Here is a 27,447-nt window from a genome sequence, read left to right as displayed (position 1 = left end):
TCAGTAAATGAGATTCATTCGACTGCATAAACTGCCTACATCCATGCGCAAACTGGAGCAAAGAGCAGTGCAAAAGTACCACTCAGCACAGCCCCCCAGCAGGAGAACTGTATCAGAGGCATGTGAATATCCAACTGCACGCACCAGTGTGACTGAAGCCGGCATCAAGAAAGAGGGAATCAGACCTGTTTAAGCACCAAGCGGTTCCCACCCCTCCCTTCTCAAGGTTGTGCCCCTAGCTGTCACTGTCAGCTCATGTGCTCTTTCAGCAGCACTGCCACCCATACAGCCAGCACATGTGCAAGGCAGCAAAGTAGTCAGAAGTACCCACTTGGGCACCCAATATATCTCCCAAGTCTTCTGGTAATTCACAGAAAAACAAAAAAATAAATACACACACACAAAAACAAAAAACCACGAACAAACAAGAGAACCCTGGAAAGCTTTTCCCCCATCAATCTCTTATACCTCATCCTAACCCCTGCAATTAGAAACAGTGTGAATTAATTACACATGAAGATGCAGAGCAACATTTTGGTCAGTTTCCCAATTGATAGGAACTAGGTGTTTCACCAGAAAACATCACTGTCTTTCCACATCTTTGCATGTACAGTAAGCATGTGTGCCTATACATATGCTACTTGTAGCTTACATACACAAGAACTACATATGTAGCACGTATCTGCTCATATCTACAATGCTTTATTGCAACATTTGTACAAAATGAAAACACTGTGCTCACAAGAGTTTCTCACACAGCCTGCTAGCATAAGAAGATGTGTTTATGTTTCAGCTACTGCCATAGATGTGAACATAAACCAGAAAAGCAGACAAGCAAGAGACTTTGATTTCCATTATTCTCTTTCTAATGCTCGCTTTTTAAAAAAGATGCAGCATTAAAACACCCTCTGTGTTAGAGAGTTGAATCTCTTGATTTTCAGCCACAATAGAAGAAAGCAGAAAGTACCTGATGTCAGCATTCAGGAGAATATACTCCTCTTCTAAGATTAAACACAGAAGTTGTTCATTCTTATGAGTCAGCTTCAGACTAATGATTTCATCTATCACAGGCGCAGCTTTTTGGCAGAGAATTTTATCAAACAAAAAGTCAATTAATTCCCCACAACTCCACCCTGCAAACATCCCCTTTGCTGTACTGCTTCCTTTTTTCTTCCTTAATTGTCGGTTAATTGCCCAGAGAAGAGCTAAATCCTGTTTCACTCCTGCTCCTCTCTGTGGCTTAACAGCATACCAGCACACAAAACCAGCAAGGCTGACAGTGGCCATCTCCTTTCAGAGGTCACTAGAAACACCTGTCTGCTGGTCATTTTCCTGCCCTTCACAGGCAAAGCACATGCGTTAGACAACAAGCTGCTAGGGCAAACAGAAAGAGAAAGAATGAGGAAAACCAGTACCTGTTTATGCAACAATGCACACAAATGTTTGCAGAGAGATCATAATTTAGATAACACATTCTCATATATGCAGGACTATAACACAGGTGGAACTAAAAGGGAAGTTCCATGGATATCCTCTTGGGTGGGCGTCTGAGGATAATAAAGCAAAAAAAATTTTCTGTCATCACTGCTATTTCTGTTATGGGCTGCATGTCCATGTCAGTGAATTGGAACAAGCCCAACGATAGGGATGGGGATGAAAACTGAATAGTCAGGCTTCTGTCTAATCTAAATCCCCACTGCTGCAATTTAAGCCTATTACTTCCGGCCCTATCAACCACAGATACAGTTAGCAGATTTGTTCCTTCCTCTTGATAACAGTTTTCAAGTCTATTAAAAGCTGTTGTAATGCCTCTCCTCAGTCTTCTTTCTTGAGGCCAGACAAGACCAGTTCATTCAGTCTCTTTCGAGGTCATGTCCTCTGGACCTCTCACTCCCCTTCTAATTGGCTTCCAGGCTATCCCTGGTCAAAGTGCATCTTTCCTGAAGTTCAAAAGTGTGAACAGTATTCCAGACAAGACAAGTGCAGATATTACCTCATGCATCTTCCATAGCACATTCCTTGTTACATATCCCATGAAAATGATGAATTTATTTTTTTAAGCAAAAAAAAAGTGTGACTCATGTTCACCCATGATCTCCCATAATCCCTACTTTCTTTTCCAAAGAAATGCACCTATCTTCCTGCTTCCTATTCTGCATTATGTCACTTGCTCCTATAACGAGTTCATTTTATCTGTTCACTCTTTTTCACACAGTTTCTCCATCTTGTTTTAAGCCTGTCTTTTAACATCCACAGGTTTCCAATCTAATGACATCTGCAAAGCTTATAGATGTATTCTATACTCCACTACTCAATCAATCAAATGAATACTGAACAGAACTGAAGCTGTTCAATCTCTGCTTGGCAAGTCTTTTCACTATGACAAACGACAAGCCGTCTGGAGTTAAGTACCCCTTTTACCTCCATATTCTGGTTATGTGCAGAGTATCAGACACCTCTCTCAAACAGAGTTTCCAGTATCATCATCTAAAACACCAAATAACAACAAATTTGCTGCTTAACACGGTGCCATTTCCCACCCCTTATTTCCCTTCCTTTTCCTCCCTCTTCCTTCTCAGGGTCAGGGTTTGTTTTTCATGCCAAGGTTCTTTAGGTGAGACCCCATCCGGTAAGGTCGGTGTGGGAAAGGTTATTAGGAGATGTCTGTCTAAACTGCTGTTTTTCCGGCTTCCTCGCCCTCTGCCTCTCTACAAAGTCTCTTCTGTTCTGCTTTAATACTAATAAGTTCAGAGGAGATTCCTATACTGGAGCAATTCACAGCTTGAACTGTGCCAAAGCACACAGGCACACACCTCTCTGATCGTTTCCTGCCCAAGCACAGTCGTGCTGGCTCAACCCACAAAATGTGGGCTGGGAATCGCTCCTGTGGCCCTGTGCCAGATGCATGATGAATTTCCAGGGGGTGTCGGTGCCTCCCATTCCTCCCAGCTTCATCCTCTCGTGTGTACCCTATTTGCCATATGTGCCTATGCAGGAAAACAAGGATAAGTCAGAGATTGGCTGACATTTAAATCCCTGATAAAATATTACGTAAAAGGGCAAGAGAAATTCAGGAGCAAAATTAACATCTTATCATGTTCTGTTTGCAGTGCTCAGACACATGCTTAATCTCAGCTCTTCTACACAGGGGTAAACCAAAAGGAACTCCAATAAATCAACATAATTTCTATCATTAGCTCAGGTTTAGACAGGTAGAAAGGAAACTGGGAGCTCGGTTTAGTTCTTCTCTTGCTCTCAGAATAATTATTTTAGATTCAGTCATGCATATCAAAGATCAGAATGCATCCCTAACTCCACTAAACTGAATTAAGTTCACCTGTTCTACACATGTGCAAAATATCAATCTCTAGCTCAATTTACCTGCTTTAAATTCTAACAGAGACTAATCCTCTACTGTCACTAGACAGCATGTAACACAGGCTCCTTCAACTGCCCACAGACCAGTCTTCAGAAACAGAACAGACTTAGCAGTCCCCCATTTTGCAAATTGTTGCTTTTCACTTCAGTAAATGAAGATGAGCTGTATTTACTACTAATCTATCCAGACTCACTACATAAACGCCCACATATGATGTATCACTCATCTCCTCTGGGGTAAGGTGGAGGGCAATTCCACAATACTTCTTCCTAACAAACTGAGTATTTTCATAACCAAACACTGAATGGAAGACATGACAGTGTATTTAGTTACTCACTCACACCCTGTCCTGTCTCACTGCTCAAATGCTCTGATAATCAGAGAAGTAACTACTGCACTGACATCACCAGGCTTAAGAAAATGGCTGAAACTTTTTTCCTCTAAATACTTCTAAGTATGAAGTTATATGAAACATTCTTAAAATAGAACAAAAAGAATAAGAGTGATGAGCATTTGCTTTGCAGACTAAATTTGTCCCCTAATTGCAATTACAAATTGTTGTTATTTGGTTAAGCATTTGTAATCCAAAAGTTCTCTCTCACTGTTGTTGTAGAAGCCAACAACTTTACACTGACAACAAACTCATCCAGCTGTTGCTCTCTATACAAAATGTAATGCTGAAACACAGCCACTAAAGCAATCCCAATGGATTTTCCATGACTCAGGGAACTCCCTGGACAACTTCCAGATTGGGAAACTACAATCCGCTTTCCCCTTGTAATTTCCTTTAGAGAATTTACTCTTCAAACCTCCACCTAGTAAACTATTGCATAACATTGTTGTGCACACTGCTAAATTCTTTTCAAAAGATGTTTGTGCTATTAGTCTTGCCAGCCTCTCCCTTTCTGTGGTTAACAAATCATGGGAAACTGCAAAAAAGAAAAGGTATCCTTAAGTGTTTTTAATATAGAAGTGCCCAGAACATACAGATACTGGATAGGACCCTTCGGCACACAGCACTGGGCTTATATCTGAAAGAAAGGACAGGAAGGCTACAGATTTTCGTATCAGATCCAACCTGAACATAGAAAAGCAGACAAGAGGAGGGCAAGGTCTATGAAAAGAAGAACTAGCAGAGATTTGTTCCCAAGATCTCCAAACACAATGAATTTTGCCATTGGAAGATTTGTGTACTTCCCATGACCTCCATGTGCGGCATCTTTTCAGCACCTTTTCAATTTGGCTACAGTTCTGTACTAAAATTTGTGTAAGTATTACAAATCCCTGCATCACACTGGGGAAGTAAACTCATGAATGCATGAAATAAGTTGTTCGTGTTTGCAGAGGGACTTAAGAAAAGCTCTGGGGGGTGTGGGGGGGAAATACAGAGGAAAAAAAGAGCAGCACTCCCAAAGTTTTCCTGCCAGCAAGGTTACAAACTTTTCCACGCACAGAAGAAGCAACATCCAGCATTCAAAGCCATGAATAAGTGGTGTTCCAGGTGGAAAGCATCTGTCTATATTTCCACTGGACTAAGCATGTCAAAGACAGCAGCTGCAGATGCAGACTGTTGAGTGAGAGAAAAAGCACCTTCTGATGTCTGCACTGCACACTGCTCCTATCAAGCGCTGCAGCAATGAGCTGAAAAGCCTCTCATTACCTACATTTAGTGACACCAAAATCTCCTCCTTGTTGAGTTCAGAGGAAAGATGCCTGGAAACTGCTGACCTGAAAACTACATACCCTAAAAAGGTGCTACGCTACCTACTCAGCCTCACCTGTGGCATCTCCCCTACCACAGAGCCTTGCAGGGCAGGCAGGCATATGGCAAGAAAGGAAACCAAGAATTCCCACACTGAAATAACCATCTCATGTTACTTTAACAGGTAACAATATCCTGAATGATAAACAACCTAGACACTGAAGCAGCTAGAGCACTGAAGACAAAAATCCACCTGCAGAAGGACACAGACTCCTGACATAATTGTAAACCTTTCCTTCCAATTCTCTTTCAGGCTACAACATATACTCCTGTTTAAGTATCCATTATATCTGATATAAATTGCTACTAGATAAGCAAATACAGAAACGAATTTGAATCAACACATGAAATAGATTAACTTTACTGACTGTTATCTACTTCTTCATTCAACTACCTTATTTTGCTTAGTTTTGACTATACCCCAGCTACTCTTTATCTCAGTAGGGGTAACTGCTGTCCTGAAAAACACCTGGACGCAGTCCCCTTTCACAATCCTTCCTCCTTACTGGAAAATTTCATTTGTTACATTTACATAGTAATTTTGTTATGAACTCTATAAGGTTTTCATCATCACAGAGATCTAGCTCTCCCTATGTTGCTAAAATCAAACTAAGTGACAAATCATATGTCCCGCAACATCTCAGAGCTGACTCTTTTATGAGCTGCAAAAGAAGCAGATGCCTGTTGTTCAATCTTCCTTCATCAACACACAAGCTCTGTCTCCAAAAGCACAGCCAGAAGATCATTTTGGTCCACCATTTGTGCCATGCCACCTACATCTTTGCACTCTTTGCTCCCCATTCAGCACCACAGTGACTTCATATACTTTTTCTTTTCCTTCAGTGTTTCAGAAAAAGTTTTCCCTCCTTATCACAATATCCTGTCCAGTTACTATCCAGCCATCATGTTATTTGCATGATTCAATACTTTACTCTGACATTTTCCACAGATTCTTCTCCAGGTGGCCCCTTCTCATCTCGAAAGGCCTCTTTCACACGATCCGTAAAAGTTTCCCAGGTATCCTCAGAGGGTCAAATCTAGAATTGAAATGTCCCCTCCAGAGAGCAAAGAATTAGGTCTTAGTGAGTTTGTAGGGCATTAGTATAGTTTTGAACAACATAAGACAGTAATGCACAAAAAGTAAAGAAAGGGAATTAACTGTAGAAGGGCAGGAATCATATTAAGAGAGACCATGTTGAAGGCACAGGCCAGAACATCTCTGCCCTGCTGGTGGCTTTATTTCCACTAGAGAAGACAGAACCTGTTACTTTAAGTCAGTAGATACTGACCTGTGTGAGAGTAATGGTTCAGTTCTAGGAGTAATGTAGAAAATCGTCTACTTTGTACTCATTTGAGCGGAGCTGAAAGCTTGGCAAAGCTGAAATAAGGATAAGTTGTTTTGATCCTTCCAGTTACCAAGTATGACTGCTACTATCAGTATCATTTCAATGTTTAATCACTTCAGCAGCCTTCAGACTCAATCCAATAGTTCATGGCTCTACATTACAGCCATAATGAAACTCAAAGTCATTAATGTAATTGTAGTGCTTTAATAAGAAAAAAGCTCTACTGTGGGGCCTTTACATTATCATTTTTGTCTTTTTATGCAATGTTGCCTAGCAGTAAATACACTTCCAGCTGTGCCAAAATACGATAATATTACCAGCACAGCTGATACAATGTTAGAAATACTTGGGTACAAGATGTCTGAACAATCAACACATCCACGCTGACTTATGAGGATAGCATATGAGAGTTTCCAAGCATTCAGTAGAGGGAAGACACAAGATAGACTTCCTAGCACATCAATACTTTAGCGCCAGGATCTGGATTTTCCTTGCTTTTCGCATCCGGAGTTACATCTCTGCTGTGCTTTCAACGTCCTGTACTGCTTTTCTCATGCCCTAGATTAGCTATTGCGCATTTTCCCAACGAGGTAACGTCATGGTTATCCTGTAACAAATACCTAATTCAGTAAATAGGTCTTTCTCAGGTGTTTTCAGTCTACTGTAAGCAAATTGCACCCAGGACATATACAGAGTGAATGTCTGAACATTCCCTTCAAATGCTCCCACCACGACCACACTTTTCCCCACCTTTCAGGAAGGCTGTCAGTATGCTCTCCTAGGGATACTCAGCAACCAACAGTCCCCATGGATACATAAAATACCACACATACCTAATCTAAGGCTAGAGTGATGTGACTCTACTTCAGACTTCAGTGGAACTGAACTGCTTTACACCAGGTAAGAATCTGTCCATAAGTCTCACAGTAAAGCAACAGGATCTTTAAAGCAGTGTTTCTCTACACAAAAGACTTGTAACTACACATGTACTTTAGTAATGCACCCAGGTCCTTCACACCCAAATTCCAGCACATAACCCCACATTGGGATTTGCATTTGTTTACACAACCCTTTTGATTCCTGCATATGGAGTGTGAGCTGCAGTTTTCTGGCTCCCCTCTTGAACTCCTCTCACCACACCTGGATCTCAAAATATTTGCTGTACAGAAACTGCTGCTTCTCACACAGATGCTCAGTGAGCTGGGAGCTGACAGCCAGCTGCACCTACTGAAAGGAAGCCTGAGGAGAAGATTGTGGGTTCTGCATCCAGTGCCACAAGCCTATCCCTACCACATCACTCCATACATAGGCGAGTGTGAAAGGCAGAGTTATCTCTGCCACAAGAGGTATAGTAAGGTTTTCTATCAAGACCAGAGTAACTTTGCAAAGCTGTCTGTGGTGATATGTGTAGTAGAACCAGCAGCTTGTACACATATATTTATATGGGGTATGTGTGAATCAGACCTGACATTATGAAAAGTCTTTTTTGAAGAGCAGAAAGAAAAGTGGAAAAATTGAGAGAGGGAAAGAAAAGGACACTGGCTATGTGCAATTAATTAAAACAAAACCAAAACTCACATAACCATTGGTGTGTATAACCAGACTGAGATACTAGACATAGCTTTTGTTTCTTAAGTCTTAGTCCCCTAATAGCTTCAGAAATCTTACTCATTAATTTTGCTATGACTACAACAGAATACCAATGCATTTGAATGCATGTTAGTTCAACAACTACAAACTAGCTCAAGTCAGAGCTCATCACATGCAAATAAAAATGAGGGATCTCTCCAGATCTTGATTGCATTTCTGCCTTGATTAGGTACAGTCATTGATTACAAAAAAAAAAACAAACACAGAAGGGATGCCCACAGTGAATAATAATAATAACAATAATAATAAAAACTAAGAAAGATAAAAAAGGAAAATACTGGGAACTATAATGCAGAAACACTTTTAAAATATGGTTTCAGAAAAATTTGCATTGATCAACAAATTCAAAGCCACAGGCCTGTCAGAGGTATACTGTCTGAAACTAAGATTTACGTGCCAGACAAGTGACACAAATTAAATCCCTGTATTAAAAAGAATCCAGGAAGAGACTGGAGTGACTCAGAAGACTGATAATGTGAAACTGAAATATTCAAATCTTGGCAACATGCCTGAATTTAAATGCGATTAAACGCTATGATCAATATACATGTTTCAGGTTTGAAGTAAGGGCCTATGTATGTATTTCTAAGCCACAAACTTTTAGTGCAAAACTAGTGACTAAATAAGCTCCAGACATAGAGGATACTTTCCTGAAAAGGCGGTGCTTCATGCTGAAGCTGAAAGACAGGCTGCTATGCACGTCTCCCCCTCAGTTTCTCCCTATTACTTCTAGGGAACAACAGAGAACTTTGTTCTCCAAGCCTGTCAAACAAAGAGAAACTCAGCTGATGTCCTCTCTCTTATGCTTATAAAATAGACTAATGTATAAGGCAATCTATATTCACAACAGAGGCAATTCTTTTCCTTTTTTACCCAATAAATAGTCTTGCAGGTTACAGAGCCAAAGAGAGGCCTCACAGACACTGCCATAGCTAGGATTTGGCAAGCTTGAGTGGGACTGGTGATATATGGGAGCACTTATTCAACGTGGTGAAGCCTAGTTTTCGTCTGAGGTGTATGGTGTATCCATTACATTAAATGGCCTGCCAGGGAGAGCTAAGCATGAAGCAAAGTTGCTACTTTCAAGACAGCTGTATGCAATGGGAATTGCTACTACAATTATTTACAGTCTGATCCCATCTCCCTGTGGCTTCATGAAAATGTGCTTCATAGTGTGCCACACGGATGCCTTGCTCAGAAACTGTTTCATTTTCTTTGACAAAGTAAGTTAAATTCTCAGATAATTCCCTGCTGCTCCTTAATCTTTTTCAAAGTAGAACTCCCTTTTCCCCTCAAATTTCTCTTTCCTGGGTAGAAGGACTACAATCACAAAGTTTTACTCTCTGTGAAGGCAAAGAAGGAACAGACGTGGACAGAGATCAGAGTGAACACAGAACAGAGCTTTCTCAAAACTTCTGTTACTGGTCACTTCATCAACTCTATCGAAAACTTGTACTCACTCTTCACCCCATCAATTCTTTTCTCTCTGTCCTGAGATGATTAGTAAAGATATTGGGTATGCAATAGCCTATTGTGCTCAGAGAAGAGTAAACAACTGCTTTCACTCTCTTATGAATCTATTAAGCAAAAGAGCCTCTTATTTAGGGGCTTTGAAAAAAAAAAAAAACACAAAACCAACAACAAACGAACAAACAAACAACCACAAAAACAACCCAAGTTTAAAGGCAGCGTAAGAGAAACCAATCATGACAGGAGAATCCAGACAACATCATACTTAAACTTAATACCAGAACGCTCCAATGACTAAGAGGGGATAAATGCAAATATTTCTCAAATCTTTCCCAATGAAAGAATCTAATGTGGCATCAGTAACTCAGATAAGAATATTATCATTCAAATTTGCAGACTGCAGCATGCATAATATGATCAACTTTGCAAAGAGCAGCTTAAAACAACAACTCTGCTTTTTCCTTTAAGACCTTCCTTCCTAAAATAGTGTTCAACTCTACCTTCTCAACCACCATGACCATCTCAACAGAGATACTAACAAAATAAAGAGACACAACAAAAGCACAAGCTCATTACACTGCCCTTTCCTCTGTGCTAGCATTACTTATATTTTTTTTTTTGCTTTCCCTGAACTTTTAGCATTTAAGGTGCCCTCTTGGCCAGGTCTGAGTCCACTTTTAGGATCCACTTGGTTGTTTAAAAGAGATGTAAATGGCAGAATATTTACTGTCATTCTGCTCACTACCCTAATCAAGAAGAGTCCAGGACTCGTAATACTGAATAAAAGGAATCTGCTGGGGCAAGAATACACCATCATTAAGAAATTTGAAGGAGAACTTGGAGAAACTGTTTCATTAAAAAAAAAAAAAAAAAAAAAAAAAAAAATCTCTTTACTTTACAGTAATTCTTTTAGATTATTCCACAGTTCCTGTTCAGTCAATAAATCTGTGCAAGGAAAAACACATGTGCTTAGCCCAACCATTTTTGCCAGCAGGCACAAAACCAGCTTGGCACTTGCTGAATAGACCACCAACTGCAGAAACAACACTTTACTACATGGTAATGTACATAGTGCCAGCTGAGAAGAGAGACTGAGGGAAAAAGGAGAAGCAATGCTGACTGTAACAACCTTGACAGTAAAGAAGGGCCAGTTCTATAATTTATGAGACAGGCATAAGACCATTCTACACAATCATCCTACTGTGTAGAGCTTCCTGACCTGTTCATTGAAGCAGCGATTCTCAGGCCGTCTGTTTTTCCCTTTTTGTTGGAAGCTGAAAATGGCCCTTTGAGGAGCAAAGCTTGGAGTCACAAGCAGTTGTTTGCTTTGTTTCTCATGCATCTAGACTTGTATAGCAAAACAAACGTCTATCCTAGATCTATCCTCAATGTCTATGAGATCTATCCTAGAACTCTTTTTCTGGTAAAGCAGCAATGAGAGGAGACGTTTCAGCTGAGATCAGCACCATCTTGTCATTTGACAACCACTGTCTTGGTCAGAGTCCAGTTAAGTAACTGTCACCACACAGTACCCAGCAAACAGAGCAGCATACACAGGTGTGCATACCTCAGCCTGGTGTCTACACAAGCAAGTCTGCAAGTTCTAGAGGAGTTTGTGGTCCCGTCATAACTAAAGGATCTCAATACATTCTCAATTCCTCAGTCTTCTCCTTTTGCAAAATGGACAATTCCAACTTTATTATTATGATGTTAGTATAAAGATTGCATGAGCAAGAAAAGACCCACAAAATCTCATTTTTTTCTCCAAAAGGCAAGGGCAATCATAGTGAATATTTACTAGACTGGAAAAGTCATCACAAGAGAGGTTTATCCAGCACAGCTAGGCTTAGCTCTTCTTGTCATTAGCTCCTATATAGGACAATGTCCCAGATTTTAACTGCAACAAGGGGAAAATAGGGCTTTTAAAAATTCATTCAAACAGACCAATATGTTTCATTATACCCTTCGTAGACCAGATGGCAAGATGAGGATATATCCTCTGGGCCTGCTTCAGGGAGCTAACGCAAATGCTTTTCTCACTGCAGATCTCAGATGATGTTGGTGTCATCATTTCACTTGGGGATTTGGGTCAAAAGGCTTTACACTTAAATCTGTTTTTTATATAGTACAAATGCACCAGACTAGACCCTGACGGATAAGCAGTGGGGAGGCTGGTATGCAGCACAGAGCCCTCACAGGCACTTCCAGGTCGCTGACTTATACTGGCCCATTTACAGACTGAATCTTTCTAATCCAATTAAAATCTCATCTCAGCTGTCAATACAAATGTAGCCTGTTTTATTTTAGTGTCTCATGGAACGTGCGTTAATCTGGATTTGTAGGCAAACCATCCCCACTGGGCAAATTCTGCATTCTGCCAGACCAATTTCTTTTTTGGGTTCTACCACTCCTAAAGCCTTTACTAATCTAACATTACCTGCCTACACAGGAACTCCTCCTATGGGCACGTATCATCATCCTATCTGAGTGCTTTATAAAATGTGGTATATATGATCAACTTCTGAAAAGCAGCACTTTTCTCTCTCAGCTCACTTCTCACGTAACGATGAGTAGGGAACTATCATTAAATACAGGAATAAGAATTTGATCCATTTTTATTTCAATGGCTTCATTTGTTTGAAATACATATGCCAGTTACAGGCTGTCAGCACATTTACTAAGTTATAGCACAGACTAATAACTCACAAAATTCTAGGGCCAAAATTTTTTTGCAGATTGTCATGTAGACTTGTCATTAAGTGTTGCACCAAAAACATTATAAATCTTGCTGTTAATAGACTTCCACAGGACAGCTGCAAGCTATTTTGCCACAAGGACTTTGAAAAGAGATACTTACCAGGCATAAAGCAAAAACCTGAAAACACCCTAGATGTCACCACAAACTCTCAAACTCCTCAAAGAGCTTGATACCCTTCTCAGTAAGCAAAAGCCCAGCAGCATAATCAAACAAGTCTCTTCATAGGGAAATCCTTAAGGTGCAAATTGTTAGAGTGGCAGAGTATTCTGGAAAGGGCCACTTTACAGCTGCAGCTTATGTTCTTTCCTAGGATGTGCTTTTGACCACAATTTGAAATAGGATCCCATATTAGGTAGTCAGACCATTGTTATGAAAATATACCAGTCCATATTTTACTTACTATAGTTATCCATACCTTCACCTCTAACTGCATACCCAAATTATATAGTCATTTTCATTGATACAGCACTGTGAAAACATGCTAAAACAAGCAAAAACCTTTTAATCTCATTTTTTTCCTCCCATTCTTATTAAGTTCTTTTACTCCTTTCAACAGAGGAGTTCATCCACCCTCTAAAATATATCAATTTGCCAGCAGAAACTTACCACAAGTTCAGAGAACCTGGCATTGAGCTCCTCTGTTGGTGGTATTGGGACAGTAAACTCGAGGAATTGGAGAGGATTGTTGTCCTTGAGATTGATTTCAGGGAGGTCACTACCCCCAAAGCAACAAAGAAATCCCAGCGCATGACGATTCCTCTTCCTGGGGGCCATGATCATCATGTATGATGCTATCTTCTGATCATGTTCTGCAGGAAGAAGAAAACAAGGGGGAAAAAAAAGATAAGCAAGATTCCATTGGATACGTACAGCCCTTTGCAGTTACAGTGGTCATCACCAGTGTAGCAGCAGAATGAGAAGAGAAGGATTTGAGATACAAAGAGCAAAATATGCATTCCAACCAGACAAGGTAGCCAAGCTATAACATTCTTAAATGGCAACATAGAACTAACTTCTTCTATATCTTGTGAACAAGTTTTACAAACTCAGTGTGTGACTTTCTAGCAATTAGATTAGTAATATTAGCAGTTATATTAGTAATGATCAGCAGCCAATGCTGAATGCCCATTTTGGCCTTTTCCTCACTACCACAGCAGAGGAACCAAAGTAACACTAGAGTATTTATTTACCCAGAAGATATAGAAGAATCCTTCAAAGATATGTCATTTGACTAAGGGGGAAAAAAAAAAAAAAAAAAAGCCAAATGCAACAATAACACAACAACAAAAAAACCTGCTTTTTTTTCAGCACTCTGGAGGCAGACAGCCAAACATTCACTTATCCCTTTATGGCCAGGACTATTGCAGCAGGACCATTCCGTTTATCACATTTTCAAGCACATGCAACTAGCTTGGGCTGCTTTATGTATCCAGTGGAGAAACTGTACAGTGCTAGTGCATGCTTTCAGATTTACATTTGAGCTGCCAGATCCAATCTTGACAGGACCCAGGCTTGAGGGGCTTTGGTATCAGGAGCGTAAAGGGAAGCAAAAGGAGGCTTGAAGGAGGAGTTGGAAAGTGACTGATTTCACCACACAACACCGTTTGTGAGCAACCCATCCAAACAGGAAGCCTCCTGCCAGCAGTTTGAAAGGAGGGATCTGTGCAGTCCATAGAGAGCTGCATATTTTGCCCTTTTAAGGGACTTGTTGTTTGACAGCTCAGGGGCTTATTTGTGTTGTATTTTTTAAGGACTTCACTTTCGCACTTAATCTGCAGAATAAGCTTTATCCTTAGAGAGTAAATAATTAAAGGCTTTTGCAAAGTCCAGCTCCCTGGGCACTAAGCAGGGAAATGAGGAAGGTGGCAGGTGAACCAAACCACAGGATGCTGGATGCTGTAGCAGCAGCAACACAGCTGTGCTTTATCATCAGAGCAGTTGCTGCCCTAACCTGCCCCACAAAGCTTTGGCCTGTTTGCTTGCAAGAACAAGGCTGCTTTGAGCTCTCACAGAGACTAAGTGGCTGTGTTAGGAAAAGCACCTTTAGGTCAGCAGTTGCATAGTGGGACTTAACATACTGAATTCAGCCAGAAGTTCTCCAAGAAAAACTTGAAGAAATCTGAGCATGCTTGCTTAAGAAAAACAAAACAAAACAAAACAAACAAAACAAAAAAAACCACAAGCAAACAAAAAATAATCCCAAACCACTCAAACCTTCATCGTTGTGGCCCTATGGACTGGGCACAACACACATGCCCTACTCAGTGCTGAAACTAACTCATTTAGTGCCTTCTTTTACACACTATCATGCAGCTGAAATCTGCATTAGATGGTATCAGGCACTGTTCCCCAGCCTGCACTTTCCTTTGCTCTCCACATCAGGTTTGAAATGGGTAGTGTGTCTCACCAGAACTCAACAGGACAGCATCATTCATACCAGCTTCAAAAGCACATCCATTAAATCACTGGATTCTCACTAGGAGACGCCAAATGCCAGATAAATCTGGAATCTCATTTTTGATAATAACAGACTGAGAAAAAGCAAAGTGTCCCCAGTTCTAGCATAATATTGTATATATCCTCCATTTCCTCTCAAAGGAACAGATTTAAGAGAGTGAGTTCTTAAAAGATTTCACAAAAGAAACTCAGAAGAAGTTGGCCTTCTCCATTGTACTCCAACACTGGCATTTTCCAGGTCCATTTCTAAGGCATGCAGGAAATTCATGCTGACACAGGTGTAATACGGCCTATCTGTACAACATACAGTTCTGTATAGGCTAGGTATCTAGAAGAATTTGAAATACAAAGAATTGAGAACAGCAAGAAAGGAATCTAGCATAGCTCCTTCAGAATTGAATCATTTAAGAAATGAATGACTGAATATATATTTCTAGGTGGGAGGACTGTCTTCCTCAAGATTAACCCCACCAATCACAAAATGCTGAAAAACATTTGCTTAAGTAATTGGTTATGCTATTTAACATTAAGAAATAATTATGCTACTTACTGTTCATGCTATTTAAGAACTAACTACATCTTCTTGATTTTTATTTGTGAACATAGTTTTGAAGAAAATTACCATTTTCGAATAGCCTCCAAACAATTCTTTTCCTCTTTTTTTCATCTTATCTTTTTCAAGAATCAAATCTGGAGAAAGAAAACTTGCATCCAAAATAAAATAAAATAAAATAAAATAAAATGAAAAAGAAGAAGAATAAGAAGGGAAAAGCAACAGAAACAAAACACCTCCAATTTCTCAGAGTAGTAACTGATAACCAAGCTATTTTAGAAATTATTCTTTAAACTCAAAACTAACAGTAGTTTTTGTATTTTTCTTTTCCTACAGAAAGATCTATTAGCATTCAACTTTTTATAAATAAGGCAATTGCAAAAATGACACAAATATGTGTAATTATATATTTTTAAACACCTCCTGTGAGAATCAGTGGGAAATCTCTCTCTGGAAGGAATCCCACCATTAAACACAACAACTCTCTCCCAGAGCTCTTCTCGGTTGCACTGTCTTACCCTTTTAGACAACACAAAGAACTTGCTGTCATTTCAACAGCCCATTCTTGCCTCACAGTGAGCCCCCTCCTGCTTCCCAGCCTTACATGTGGTTCAACTCAGGTCAGGAGTCACAGCCTGGAGCTTTGCCCAAGGTCTAATTATAACGTCTTCTTCCTCTGACAGGGTGTGCATCTTCATTTCTAAATCACTTGGCCCAGTGACCAAACATAATTACGCTAATGCAATTTTTTCAAGTCTTATCTGAAGGGTTAGCCACATGGGATGGGATCTCTGCTGACTGCACGAAAGGGTCCTCTTTCAATTGCAGGTTCTGAATTGTTTTTTTCAGTCTCATTCCTTTCTTCATTTTCTTTCAAAAATTACATTTTCCGTGCAAAAAATATCCTGAACAGGCAATGTTCAAAAAGGAACGACTGATCTGCCAGTATTTCTCCTGTGCAGGAAAGCTGATTATCATAACTTTTAGAACACTTTGTTCTCCATTCTTCTCCACAGAGAAGGGCACAACTACAACTGAAATATAAAAACATGACTTTCGTATTCACCATTTTTGGGAAAACAGAAGAAAGAAAGAAAACTCTGTGTGTTAACTAAACACATAAAGTCTGCAAAACCAGTTTACAACAGTAATGGAAACCACTGATTAGCCTCTTCCAGATCAACAGATAAAAAATGTCAGTAAATGGGCAGGCCAAGCTCACATCTAGGTGGAAAGCACTAGACTGCATATATGCTGCAGAATCACTGTCCCCACTGTTTTATTCTAACAGATCAGAGAAGAAAGTAGAAAAAAAAAAAAAGAAAAAAAGAAAAAAAAAGCCCAATCACTTCTGTTTCCCCAGTAGGTCTGTATCTCTCTCCACACTAGGGTGAAATGTATAAATTTGATGCAATGTCACATAGAAAACAAAGATGAGATATAATTTTTGATAAATGACATTGCTTCATTAAAGGCAGACCATGCCTGACAAACTTAGTGCCTTTTACAATGGAGTTACAGTGTCAGTGGATAAATGAAGAGTAACTGTCGTCATCTACCTGGACTTTCAAAGCGTTTGACACTCCCACACAACATCCTGGTTACCAAATTAGAGAAAAATGGATTTGATGAGTGGAACACTTGCTGGATAAGTAATTGTCTAGATGATTGAGCTCAGAGAGCTGCGGTCAACAGCTCAGTGTCCAAGTGCAGACAGATGACGAGGGGCATTCCTCAGAGATCAGTGCTGGAACCACTGTTATTTATCATTTTTGTAGGTGACATGGACAGAGAAATCGAGTGCGCCCTCCACAGGTTTGCAGACAACACCAAGCTGAGTGGCGCAGTTGACACGCTAGAGGGAAGGGATGTCATCCAGAGAGACCTGGAGAGGTTCGAGAGGTGGGCCCATGCCAACCTCATGAAGTTCAACAAGGTCCTGTATCTGGGTTGGGGCAATTCCAAACACAAATACAGGTCGAGCAGAAAATGGCTTGAGAACAGCCCTCAGGAGAAGGATTTGCAAGTGTCGATTGATGAAAGGCTCAAGATGAGTGAGCAATTTGTGCTTGCAACCCAAAAGGCCAACTGTATCCTGGGTTGCATCAAGAGAAGCGTCACCAGCAGACTGAGGGAGGCAATTCTACCCCTCTATTCTGCTTGGAGTACCGCATCCAGGTCTTGAGCTCCCAACACAAGAAGGACATGCAGTTGTTAAAGCAGACCAGAGGAGGGTCACAAAGATAATAAGAGGGCTGGAGTACTTCCCCTATGAGGACAGCCTGAAAGATTTGGGGCTGTTCAGACAGGAGAAGACTCTGAGCGGACCTCACAGCATCCTTTCAGTACCTGAAGAGGGCCTACAGGAATGCTGAGGAGGAACTGTTTATAAGGGCATGAAGCAACAGGACAAGGAGAAATAGCTTGAAACTGAAACAGCATAGATTTAGACTAGATACTAGGAAGAAATTCTTTACTGTGAAAGTGGTGAGACATGGGAACAGTTTGCCCAGTGAGTTGTGGATGCCACCTCCCTGGAGGCATTCAAAGCCAGGTTGGGTGGGGCTTGGAGCAATCTGGTCTAGTGGGAAGTGTCCCGGCCTATTGCAGGGGCTTGGAACTAGATGATCTTAAAGGTCCCTTCCAACCCAAATCATTCCACGATTTTATGCAGCAGAAAGAAACCTGAATCTGAACTTGGAACAGAAATCAACACCAACACTCCAAATCCAAATTAAATTTCTACATTACTCAACTGTTTAATAAACCATCAGAACTTTGTGGTATTATAATAGCTACTCTCATCTTCACTTACTGGATGATGAAACCAAGAAAATAAGCATCATGCTCAAACTCATCAAAATGAACACACTGGACAAAGCTGAAGAGTTCTGCTCTCCTAATCCTCTAGTCAGTTCCCTGGAACACATTGCTTCTATGGTATACTGATGGCAAAACTAATGAGCTTCATGGCATGTTTCAACTACCATGGGAATTGTCCATATAAATTGTCATGCCTGTCACATGCAATGTGACAGATGTCATGTGTAATATAAGGCAACTGCAGCACTGGGGAGCAGTGGAGGGAAGTGTGTGCAAGCAACCCACTTGCTCCATCTGCAGTAGCCACTCAGCTCATTAGCTTTTCTCAATGAAGCATGGAGCTGCCTGGCTTCTAGGACACAAGACAGCAACAAAATAATTAACTACTTAAAATCCACCAAGTTAGAGCCATTCTTTTGGGAAGGAGGATAGTCCTTCCAGAGAAGCACCACTTGCATACTGCATCGAATAGGAAGGAATCAGACCCAGGCAAAATAAATCAATTAATCACAGGAAAGAAAAAGCTAGAAAGGAAGAAATACTTTGTGTAGCAATGGCCAGGAGCACAGTCCTTGAGAGGCTCAGCCTTTTCTCAAGGTTTCCTTCAGATGGGAAAGCACGGCTTGCCACTTGCTGTTCTGAAGCCAGTTCATAGATCTCCCCCTAAGAAAACACTTTAAAACAAGGTGGAATGTCAAGGTGGAATAAGAACTTTGCAAGCCAACCCAGGCATTCTACTCCACTCAGTTTCACCCACTTGTCAGGCTGTCTCATGGTACAAGCCCCCAGGCTGTTGCTCTCCATTTTTCTGCCACAAAAAAAAAATATCCCATCAAAACTGAGGTAGATGAGAATTTCAAAATATCCCGCTGCACGTGGAAGAAAAATTAAGTACTATTTGAAGACTGTCAGGTGTAACTATATCTGTAAATCTACTTAGTGTAATATCTAAAATTGCCTGTCTAAAATCTGTTTATTTTTCAGTTCTTAAAGATGTTCAGGATGCGCTGTATGACCAATGATCTGCTTATGACCACAAATCCAACAGTGCTTTACATTTCACCTCTACCTGACTAACACAAAAAGAAGCTACAAAGAACTCTCTTTCCTATCTAAAAGATTAGTTTGAGTCTCCCTCTGTGGTCTTTTGGAAATGGGGCAGGATGAAACAAACAACAATAAAAAACACCAGCAGGTTCTTCATGTTCCTCCCAAACCATTTATCTGCCTTCACATAAAGGCAGTTTTAAAAGAATATGGTCAAATCAAGATTCAAAACCCAAAACAATGACAGAAATGAAGTAATTAGTAAATATCATAAATTCAGCTAGATATCATTTTTATATGTTAAAACATTTTTTCCATCATTTAATCAAGTACAGATCAGTAATTCTCTATACCTGATTGAGGTGACTGAAAAATCCATTCCTTCTTTTCCCCAATGAGAAATTGCTTTCACAAGTTTACTAGTTTATCTTATGTTTGACTCTACATGACATTTTCAAGGGTCAAAACCAACCTATTCCCTTACATATCATGAGTCCTAACTAAAATTTTGCATCTAATTTTGGATGCAAGTAAATCCATACATCTGTAGCATTTGAGAATGGTGATGTGACTCCACTGCACTCTAAGCTGCAGACCAAAAGATTAAAATCAACAACTTAAGTGTTTATGCAGTATGTATTTACTCTTCATCATCTCTGTGTCTAAGTGTACAAGAAATTTGATTGAGAGGCAGCAATGCCTGGTTGTACAGAACTCTGGAGGCAGAAATACGTTTTATTTACTGCTTATTATATCACAGGTTCCCATCCTAATTTATCAATTCCATTTTTAGGGAAGCCTGAGTTCCTCACTCTTCCTGTATGAACCTTTCTGCTATTTTCAGGTGGTGGATCCAATAGTACTGCATAATCCAACATACAGACAACCTTTCTGGTTTGAATGCATCACTCTAGAGCCAGTCTTTCTTTCCTTGTCTCTTCTCTGTTATTATTTCCAAAACTTTAAGCAGTGCAGTATTACAGTTTCAGGAGCAGATACCTCCACTTCCTTCTCTCTTAAAACAAAGCCTGGACTATTAACAAGACCAATTTTCCTGACTGTCAGCCTTGTTGGTTTTTTTTCCATTTTTTCCACCATTTCAATTGCAATACCCTTACCTTCTTTCATGACAACTTTCATGACTTGGAATGACTTCTTGTATCTATTTCATTCACTTCAAACAGCAAAACTCCTCTCAGTTATTGTACAGTGCCAAGCAGAATTATAGTGTTTCATAGTGTGCAGGTGCTAAAAAGTTTGTTTTCAGAACTTCCACAGAATACACATAATATTAAGGCCATAAATTTCAAGATAAGTCTACAATCTGAAGCACTTTCCTCAGCTTCTCTCACCCTCCTGTGGTGCTGAGTACAACAGTGATGCAATTGCAAGAAGAGGCAAGGGACCAATACCCTAGAAAATGGAATGCAAGATACAGAATATTTGAAATAATAAATTAATAGACTGAAAGTGAAATATACTGTGGTGACCACAGGCAAGCAGACATATCCACTGATGGCCAGAACCAGCACTGCTCCTTCAGTTCCAAGACAGAAGGCTAATCTTCTCTAGAGTAAAATGAACTTTTGTGTCTTTTTCAGATCTTATAAAATCAAATGCTTTTAATGTCATTGGTCTGAGACTGGCCCTAATCAGTAATGGCTTCCAGTTCTATCCATAAGACCAGATCTCAGAAAACTTGACCTCAAGGTCAAGTTTTTGATCACTTCAAGGATAGATTGATCTGGAGAATAAACTGTCCTACTCATTCCTCTATTCCAAAAGACCAGAAATACTACTAGGGTAGATTAGCATGAACATTTGATTTAAGAACTGGAAATCTCTGCAGTATTTCTATTGGGAAGATTGGGATTTAAGTCACAAGATTATCAGTTCAGAATTTCCCTGCAGCATTATGTTCCACCACCTTCAGAAGAAAGAACACACAAAACCCCATTAGCAAGAGTGTCCCTGTCTTGTTTCAGCCATTGTAATTTTTCCATTCTGTCACTGTCCAATTATTTCCAGACATGATGTAACCATTTTGCCAGGGGATTTGGGAGTCAAAATGTTGCTGTTGTTGTCATCATTATCCTGGGTGCCTGAATTTTCCAGACAAAATAAGCAGCTGAGGATATTAGAGTGCCTCTGTTGAGAGAGAAATAATTTGTAAGAACTGCCAGTTTGCTCCAAGAAAAACAAACAAATGGTAAAGGTCCAATTACATCTTCCCAAACTCCAGCTCATTTCCATGTAAAATGTTGTTTTCTTTTCAGACAATTAGCAGAAGAATGTTTCATCTTTGGTCCGATGTCATCACAGAGTACAAAAATTGATTTCCATTCTAACACTGGGTTCAGGGCCAGTGCAGGACATCAAAGCTTGACTTGACTGGAAATATGCCTTGATTATAACCACTGACAGCCAGCCACAGATGTAGGTGTACAAGTGCATTCTTCACTATTGCCAGGCAAATCCATTATTTTGCACTGGTGAATTTTTTCTCAAGTTTTCTTGCTTGACTAGAGCAACCAGGTATAATGGGAGAAATCTGACATAGACAACACATGGACTTTCACATGTTTTTCCTAGGTGGTGCAGAATCTCTTTAAAACTGCTGTTTAGCATTACCACCTGCAAAAGACAGCTTCCAGATCAGTTGCTTTCCTACAAAGTACAGTGCATTTCTGTTTGTCACTGCAAACATACAATTAATGATGGTGGCTCTCAGATCAGTTCCCTATACTGAAAAGCAACTGATTGTGACGGTAGGTGAAAAGTTCCTTTAGTGATTCATTAAAGGAAAGAGACAGTCAGTAGATGCATCACAATGGGAGCAAGTCTTGAGATTTTAATGCTCTCTCCATTTTAGAGATGCTTTCTCTAGGTCAAAGCACAGACAGAATCAAAGTGTCACTTATATACCTGTTTTTTAAGCTACTCAGATTCCAGGGCTGTCAATTTGGCACCAACAATAAATTCACCCTTGAAAATGAAATTAAGGAAAGGTCACATAAAGTATTTTATTTCAGCATTTTTATTTTTATTCAACATTCTGACAAGGGATAATCTGGGTTCAATGCCCTGAAACCTCAACATTACGCAAGTAGTTTTAGACTTTAATCCAGCAGCTTGGTGAAATTGTTGAACTTTTAACCTAACGTGTCTCCATGAAGAATGGATATTTGGAAAGAACTCTGCTCAAGGATTTGGAGATGTTTTCTGTGTGTATTTTTAAGTGGTATCCAGATAAAATATATTTTCTGGCTGCTGTTATATTTATAAAAAGAGAGTGTACACTAACAATGAAAGCTGGTTTCAGAGCTGTGACCTGCTGCTTTAGGTTTCTGGGCTGGTGTTTTATGATGTTAGGGTGAAAAAGTTCGTATCTACATTTAGATCAAATTACATAGAGCTAGAGATCTGAATTACATAGGTAGTGATTTTGAGGGTCTGAAAAGAAACTGCTATCTAAAGCCAGTCACCTTACTTGTATAATCAACACGTGGTTTTGGCCAATAGCAAGTTACAAAGAATGCAGTAAAAGGAGAGGTGGAGGGGAATAGGTGGAACTACCCTGAATGTGCTGATCTTCTCTACAGTGATGCACATCCTCAGACCATGTGGTCTGGAGCATAAGGTACATGATGGACTGCGCACACCATAACAGTCACTAACAACTCCATTCTTTCACTGTTCGTGATTAGAAAGAGTTTAAGTACTAAAGTAGAACTAGGGAAGACTTCCTAGAATTCTAACTGATCTAACTGGGAAAATAATTTGCTTTATGACTACAGAGAATCTCCATGTAGCAGGTGTTTGGGTATTCATCTCTGGACCTCTAAGTATCTATAGCAAGATAATAGGTTGCCCAAAGACAAGGCAGTATCTTCCAACTTCTGTAACAAAACTCCTTGCATCTCACTGACAAACATTCAATTACAGTCCGTAACAAAACAGACTGCATTATAAAATTCCCTTGGCTCCCCAGCTAGGAAAAAAAGTAAAAAGAAACACCCTGCTTCTGAACAGCCTCTTGATCGGAGTACATGTTCTCTGACATGACTTGAAATGGAGGCTCACTGTATACAAACAGGACAGAATTCTACCCTGTATTAGCAAAGAAACATCTTCTTCATCCCCTTAGGTCAGCAAACATTACTATATCCAGCAATGCATGACTTCGCAGAACACATTCCAATATCACTACTTGTTATCTCTAGTTCTGTACAGCACCGATTTATTTGATAGATTGTACAGAATTTTATCCAAATCATTACCTAATGCATTTTGTTTTGTCTGATTCTTTGGAGACATATTTAAAACTTGTTTAAACCAGTCATTTTTCTTGCATTTTACTTCTTAAACTTATGGACTGTATACATACAAATAAAGACAGCAAACAGTCTAATATTGCCTCTTACAACTTATTCATATTTTGGCTCTGGCTTCCCTCACCACATAGGGACACATGTAAGATAAATGTGTATTATGCAAAAATATCTTCCACTGCAAGAACAAATTAAATTGCTGTTTCCCCAGTTCTCACTTGCTGTGGAGAAGAAATAACAACCAGTAACAAAACCTTTCCAATAGCATGTAGCTAGCATCAGCATTTGATTCTACTCCCCCGTCTCAACCTCACACAGAAACACTCTGAACAAGGAAGGATGGTTAATCACACGGCACTTCGCATCTACCTCATAGCATAATCAGTAGAACTGCAAAATGTCAGGAAAAAAAAAGCAAGGCCAACTGCATATGTAGACTGGATGGCAAATCCAAGCAGAAATATCTTCTATGCAACTGAATAATTTGAATGCAAGCTGCTAGTCTGTCACTAAATTTTAACTGCTGGATGTTGAAACAGTAGATTTTTTATGACAATAACATTAATGCTACTGAACCCCTATGTTTTATGCTTTTTTAAAATATATATATATATATACATACAGTCATGCATATTACAAGCAAAGGGTCCAGTGCATTATAGTGGTGCTTGGCAATGCGTAAAACTAAAGAAACTGTACAAAGAAGCAGCCTGACCTCCAAATCTATAAAAAGAAGTTAAACTAGCAGATGCATAATGCAAACATTGAGCCCATACTACTGAAACACTCTTCAGGGTGACCTTTTCCCTAGTGCTTGTTCTGTCCATACCCTATCATCAGTCAAATGGAGCCTGTAAGAAGCATGGCTACTACCCAGGGAATGTTCTTAGTACTGGGTTTACACTGTTATCAGCTATTTATCACAAAAAAGCTCCACTGGGATAACCCTAGAATTAAACAAGTCAATTAAGCAATGCAAGCCTAGAGAGAGGAGTCAGTATGGGTAGTAGTTCTTAGGAACATCCTTTTTTTTTCCAAGAAAAAAAAGTTCTTTAGACAGTAGAGAGAGTCCATGAGGTCTTAGAATATCCTGTTCATGCTGAGATTTTAAACACACACAAAAATTTTCTACATTTTTAAGAGGTCATGCATGATAAGGAAACAATTCATCTCCAGTGGGGCCTACTAATAACGGCACTAACTCTTCTTAATCTCCAAAGCACATTTCATACCCATATCAATATGTCAAGATACATTTCCAGCTTTTAATGGAATGTTATTACAGTAACAGTTTCTCCACTACATTTGAATTGCATTAGTGTAACTACATGGGCAACAGATCTCAATCATCAAATACCTGCATGATGATCACTAGGTCACATGTGTTCAGAAAGCTTCTCATAATGGAAGTGCCCTCCAATTAGGTGATTTTCAGAGCGGTTCAGAGACCTCTGTTCAAAGAAGGTGAAATATAACATTGCCCAAGTGGAAAACAAATAAATAAATAAATAAATAAATTAAGCTCTAGTACTGGGACTGGGTCCCACTTTAGAAGCATTTTGTCACTTTCATTTAATAAAGAGAAACCAACATTGACAAAATCTTGGAAATGAGATCACTTTGCAACCTTCAGCTGGCCACTCTGAACCAAAAAAAGCATTTCTGAAAGCTGAAAGGAGTACCCCTAAGGACCAAAGTTTGAGATTGAGTTACTAAATAGCAAAGTGAATCTACTTATCATAGGAAATGATGCAAAGGACAAGATGAGACACCCTTTTTTTTCTGGTTAGAAGGCTCCCATGCTTTATGAGAGCATGATAGCTATTTGTGTGCTGTGGAAGGACCTTGGTGTGGAGATGACTTCAGTGAGTCAACCAGATAATGGTTCTGTAGAGAAAATTAATTCATGGCTTTGTACTCAGTTCTTCAAATATCTAGGCTGAGGCAACACCAAAAAAGATCTCCATCTGATCAGGCATTAAGTGTCTCATACTCCATAAAACGAATTATTTAAGGCCTTGATTAGGGAATCCTAGAAAATATTTCTGCAGGTAAACTCAGAGAAGTGAGAAAAGGAATGAGAGAAAGAGCATTTCATATTTCTCTTCAGAAAGATGTTGGAAGGGATAATCAATATTTTGCTTGCCTTATCAAGGCAGCAATTTCAGGATATACAAATTATTGAAATTGGGTTATAGGGACTGCAAGAAACTTTAATTCCTCCAGTGAGTAAAGAGCATATATTCTCCGTATAGTTTCCTCTACAAATCTGCAACAGACTCCTATTAATGCTGATGGAATAGCATAACCTCATAAAACAAGACACTAGCTCTCCCAAGTGAACTCAGTTCATTTCCGGTGAATTTCCTCAGTGAAATCATGCCAGGTAGGCATCTGAGATTTTTTTTTTTTTTTTTTTTTTTTTTTTAAGTCCCAAACATATTTTTATTTCACGTTCTGAAAAGGCCTTTTGAGCTGACATTAGCAAAATCAAAGTACAGCATCCAAATAATCAGTTCCTGACTCCAGGGGAGAGTATTCCAAGCCATACACAAACTACAGTAAGGATTGGTACTGATACCTCTTTCTTAACTGCATTCATTCATGCAATTTCTGTTGCTAACAAAGAAAAGGAAATCTGACAGCACTAGCAGAGTTAGTAGAGAAACCTCCTTCTTTTAACAGTTGAGATTTTTTTAAAAAAACAGACAATAAAAGGCTGGAAAGGCTTTCTCCTCACTCCAACAAGCGAGCAACACAGTGAAGCAGAAACCTAAATCTAAACTTGAGGTAGTACCTCACACTGGAGCAAGAGTGTTCATATATGTGGTTAGCGTTGCACAGACCTCTTGCCAGGCTGAACGTATTCAAAAAGAGATTCAGTTTCCAACCTTAATCCTAACTCCATGAAAGTCTGACCACAAAATCAAAAAAGCAACATATGCCATATGTCAGTATTAGTTTTATGCTTCAGCTACCCTTCCACCCTCCCCCTTAAACCATCTTTCCCCAGGAACACCTCTCATGTTGCTTATAAAAACTCAACTAAGTTACCTCAAATCAGAAATATAGGGCAGAATCATCATTGCTTCTGACACCATTAAGCAGAAGATACTCTCATGCTGCACAGAAAGCCAAAGCATTCCTTTCCCTCTGGACCTTAAGGGACCCTCCCTATCTTTAGCAGCTACTATCTGGATGTGCACTGCCATAGTGCAGAGTTGTGTATCATGAACTGCATTGCAACAACCCTAAGTCCTCTTCATCCTGTACTCTTATCCCCGCCATCAGCAAATACCTAGGTCCAGTTTGCTCTCCCCCACTCCAAGAAGTTTTCAAGTGTGTCACAGGGTAGCTGTAGATAAGCAGCACTCACACTGGAGAGAAAAGTAACACAAAACAAGGGGGAAAGTGACTTGAGATGCAGACATTTTTCCCATTGACTGAAGAGCTTGAGTTGGAATATACCAAAGTGTTATGCACGCATCTTAGCTGGCTTTAAACAAATATTTTGTGTTCTCTTCTTACATCTGTTTGCACTTTCCCTTCACTAGCTTCCAAACTCACCAAACACAATGACTCACCTGTCCACCACTTGTCAGACACCCTATGGAAGTAAGCTAATGCCAGCACAGTGGAACTCAGGAGCTGCTCAACAGCCACATAAGCTCAATCAGCATCAATCACTACATGTATTCACAGCTTAAGGCATGTCAGACAGTTAATCCACAATGAGTCTCCTGTTCTGGTCAGTTAAACTTCCACAAGTAACTTCTGAATAAGAGCATTAAAAAACCAAAAAAAAACCAAAAACCCCAAAACACCAGATTTGGCTGGTACCACATATATTTTAATGTTAAGCTATTAAGTA

General features: G+C 39.7%; 1 protein-coding gene across 5 annotated transcripts in view; it reads right to left on the bottom strand.

Moving 5' to 3' along the window:
* The window catches only part of DAAM2 (dishevelled associated activator of morphogenesis 2), a 189,922-nt gene that overhangs the window by 97,301 nt on the left and 65,174 nt on the right, over positions 1-27,447 (bottom strand). For 4 of the 5 annotated variants that reach the window (XM_042830459.1, XM_042830450.1, XM_042830432.1 and 1 more), the window contains exon 2: positions 12,972-13,174. In XM_042830459.1, the coding sequence (XP_042686393.1) occupies positions 12,972-13,148 (177 nt within the window). In that variant the 5' untranslated portion in view covers positions 13,149-13,174. Of the gene's footprint in view, positions 1-12,971; positions 13,175-24,933; positions 25,028-27,447 lie in introns of all 5 variants that reach the window. The other variant, XM_042830440.1, reaches the window with a different exon arrangement.

Source organism: Centrocercus urophasianus, unplaced genomic scaffold (genome assembly GCF_019232065.1).
Source record: "Centrocercus urophasianus isolate 14NV4802_14NV808 unplaced genomic scaffold, USGS_Curo_1.0 seq_10, whole genome shotgun sequence".
NCBI lineage: Eukaryota > Metazoa > Chordata > Aves > Galliformes > Phasianidae > Centrocercus > Centrocercus urophasianus.
This window is presented reverse-complemented; position numbering and strand designations above follow the sequence as displayed.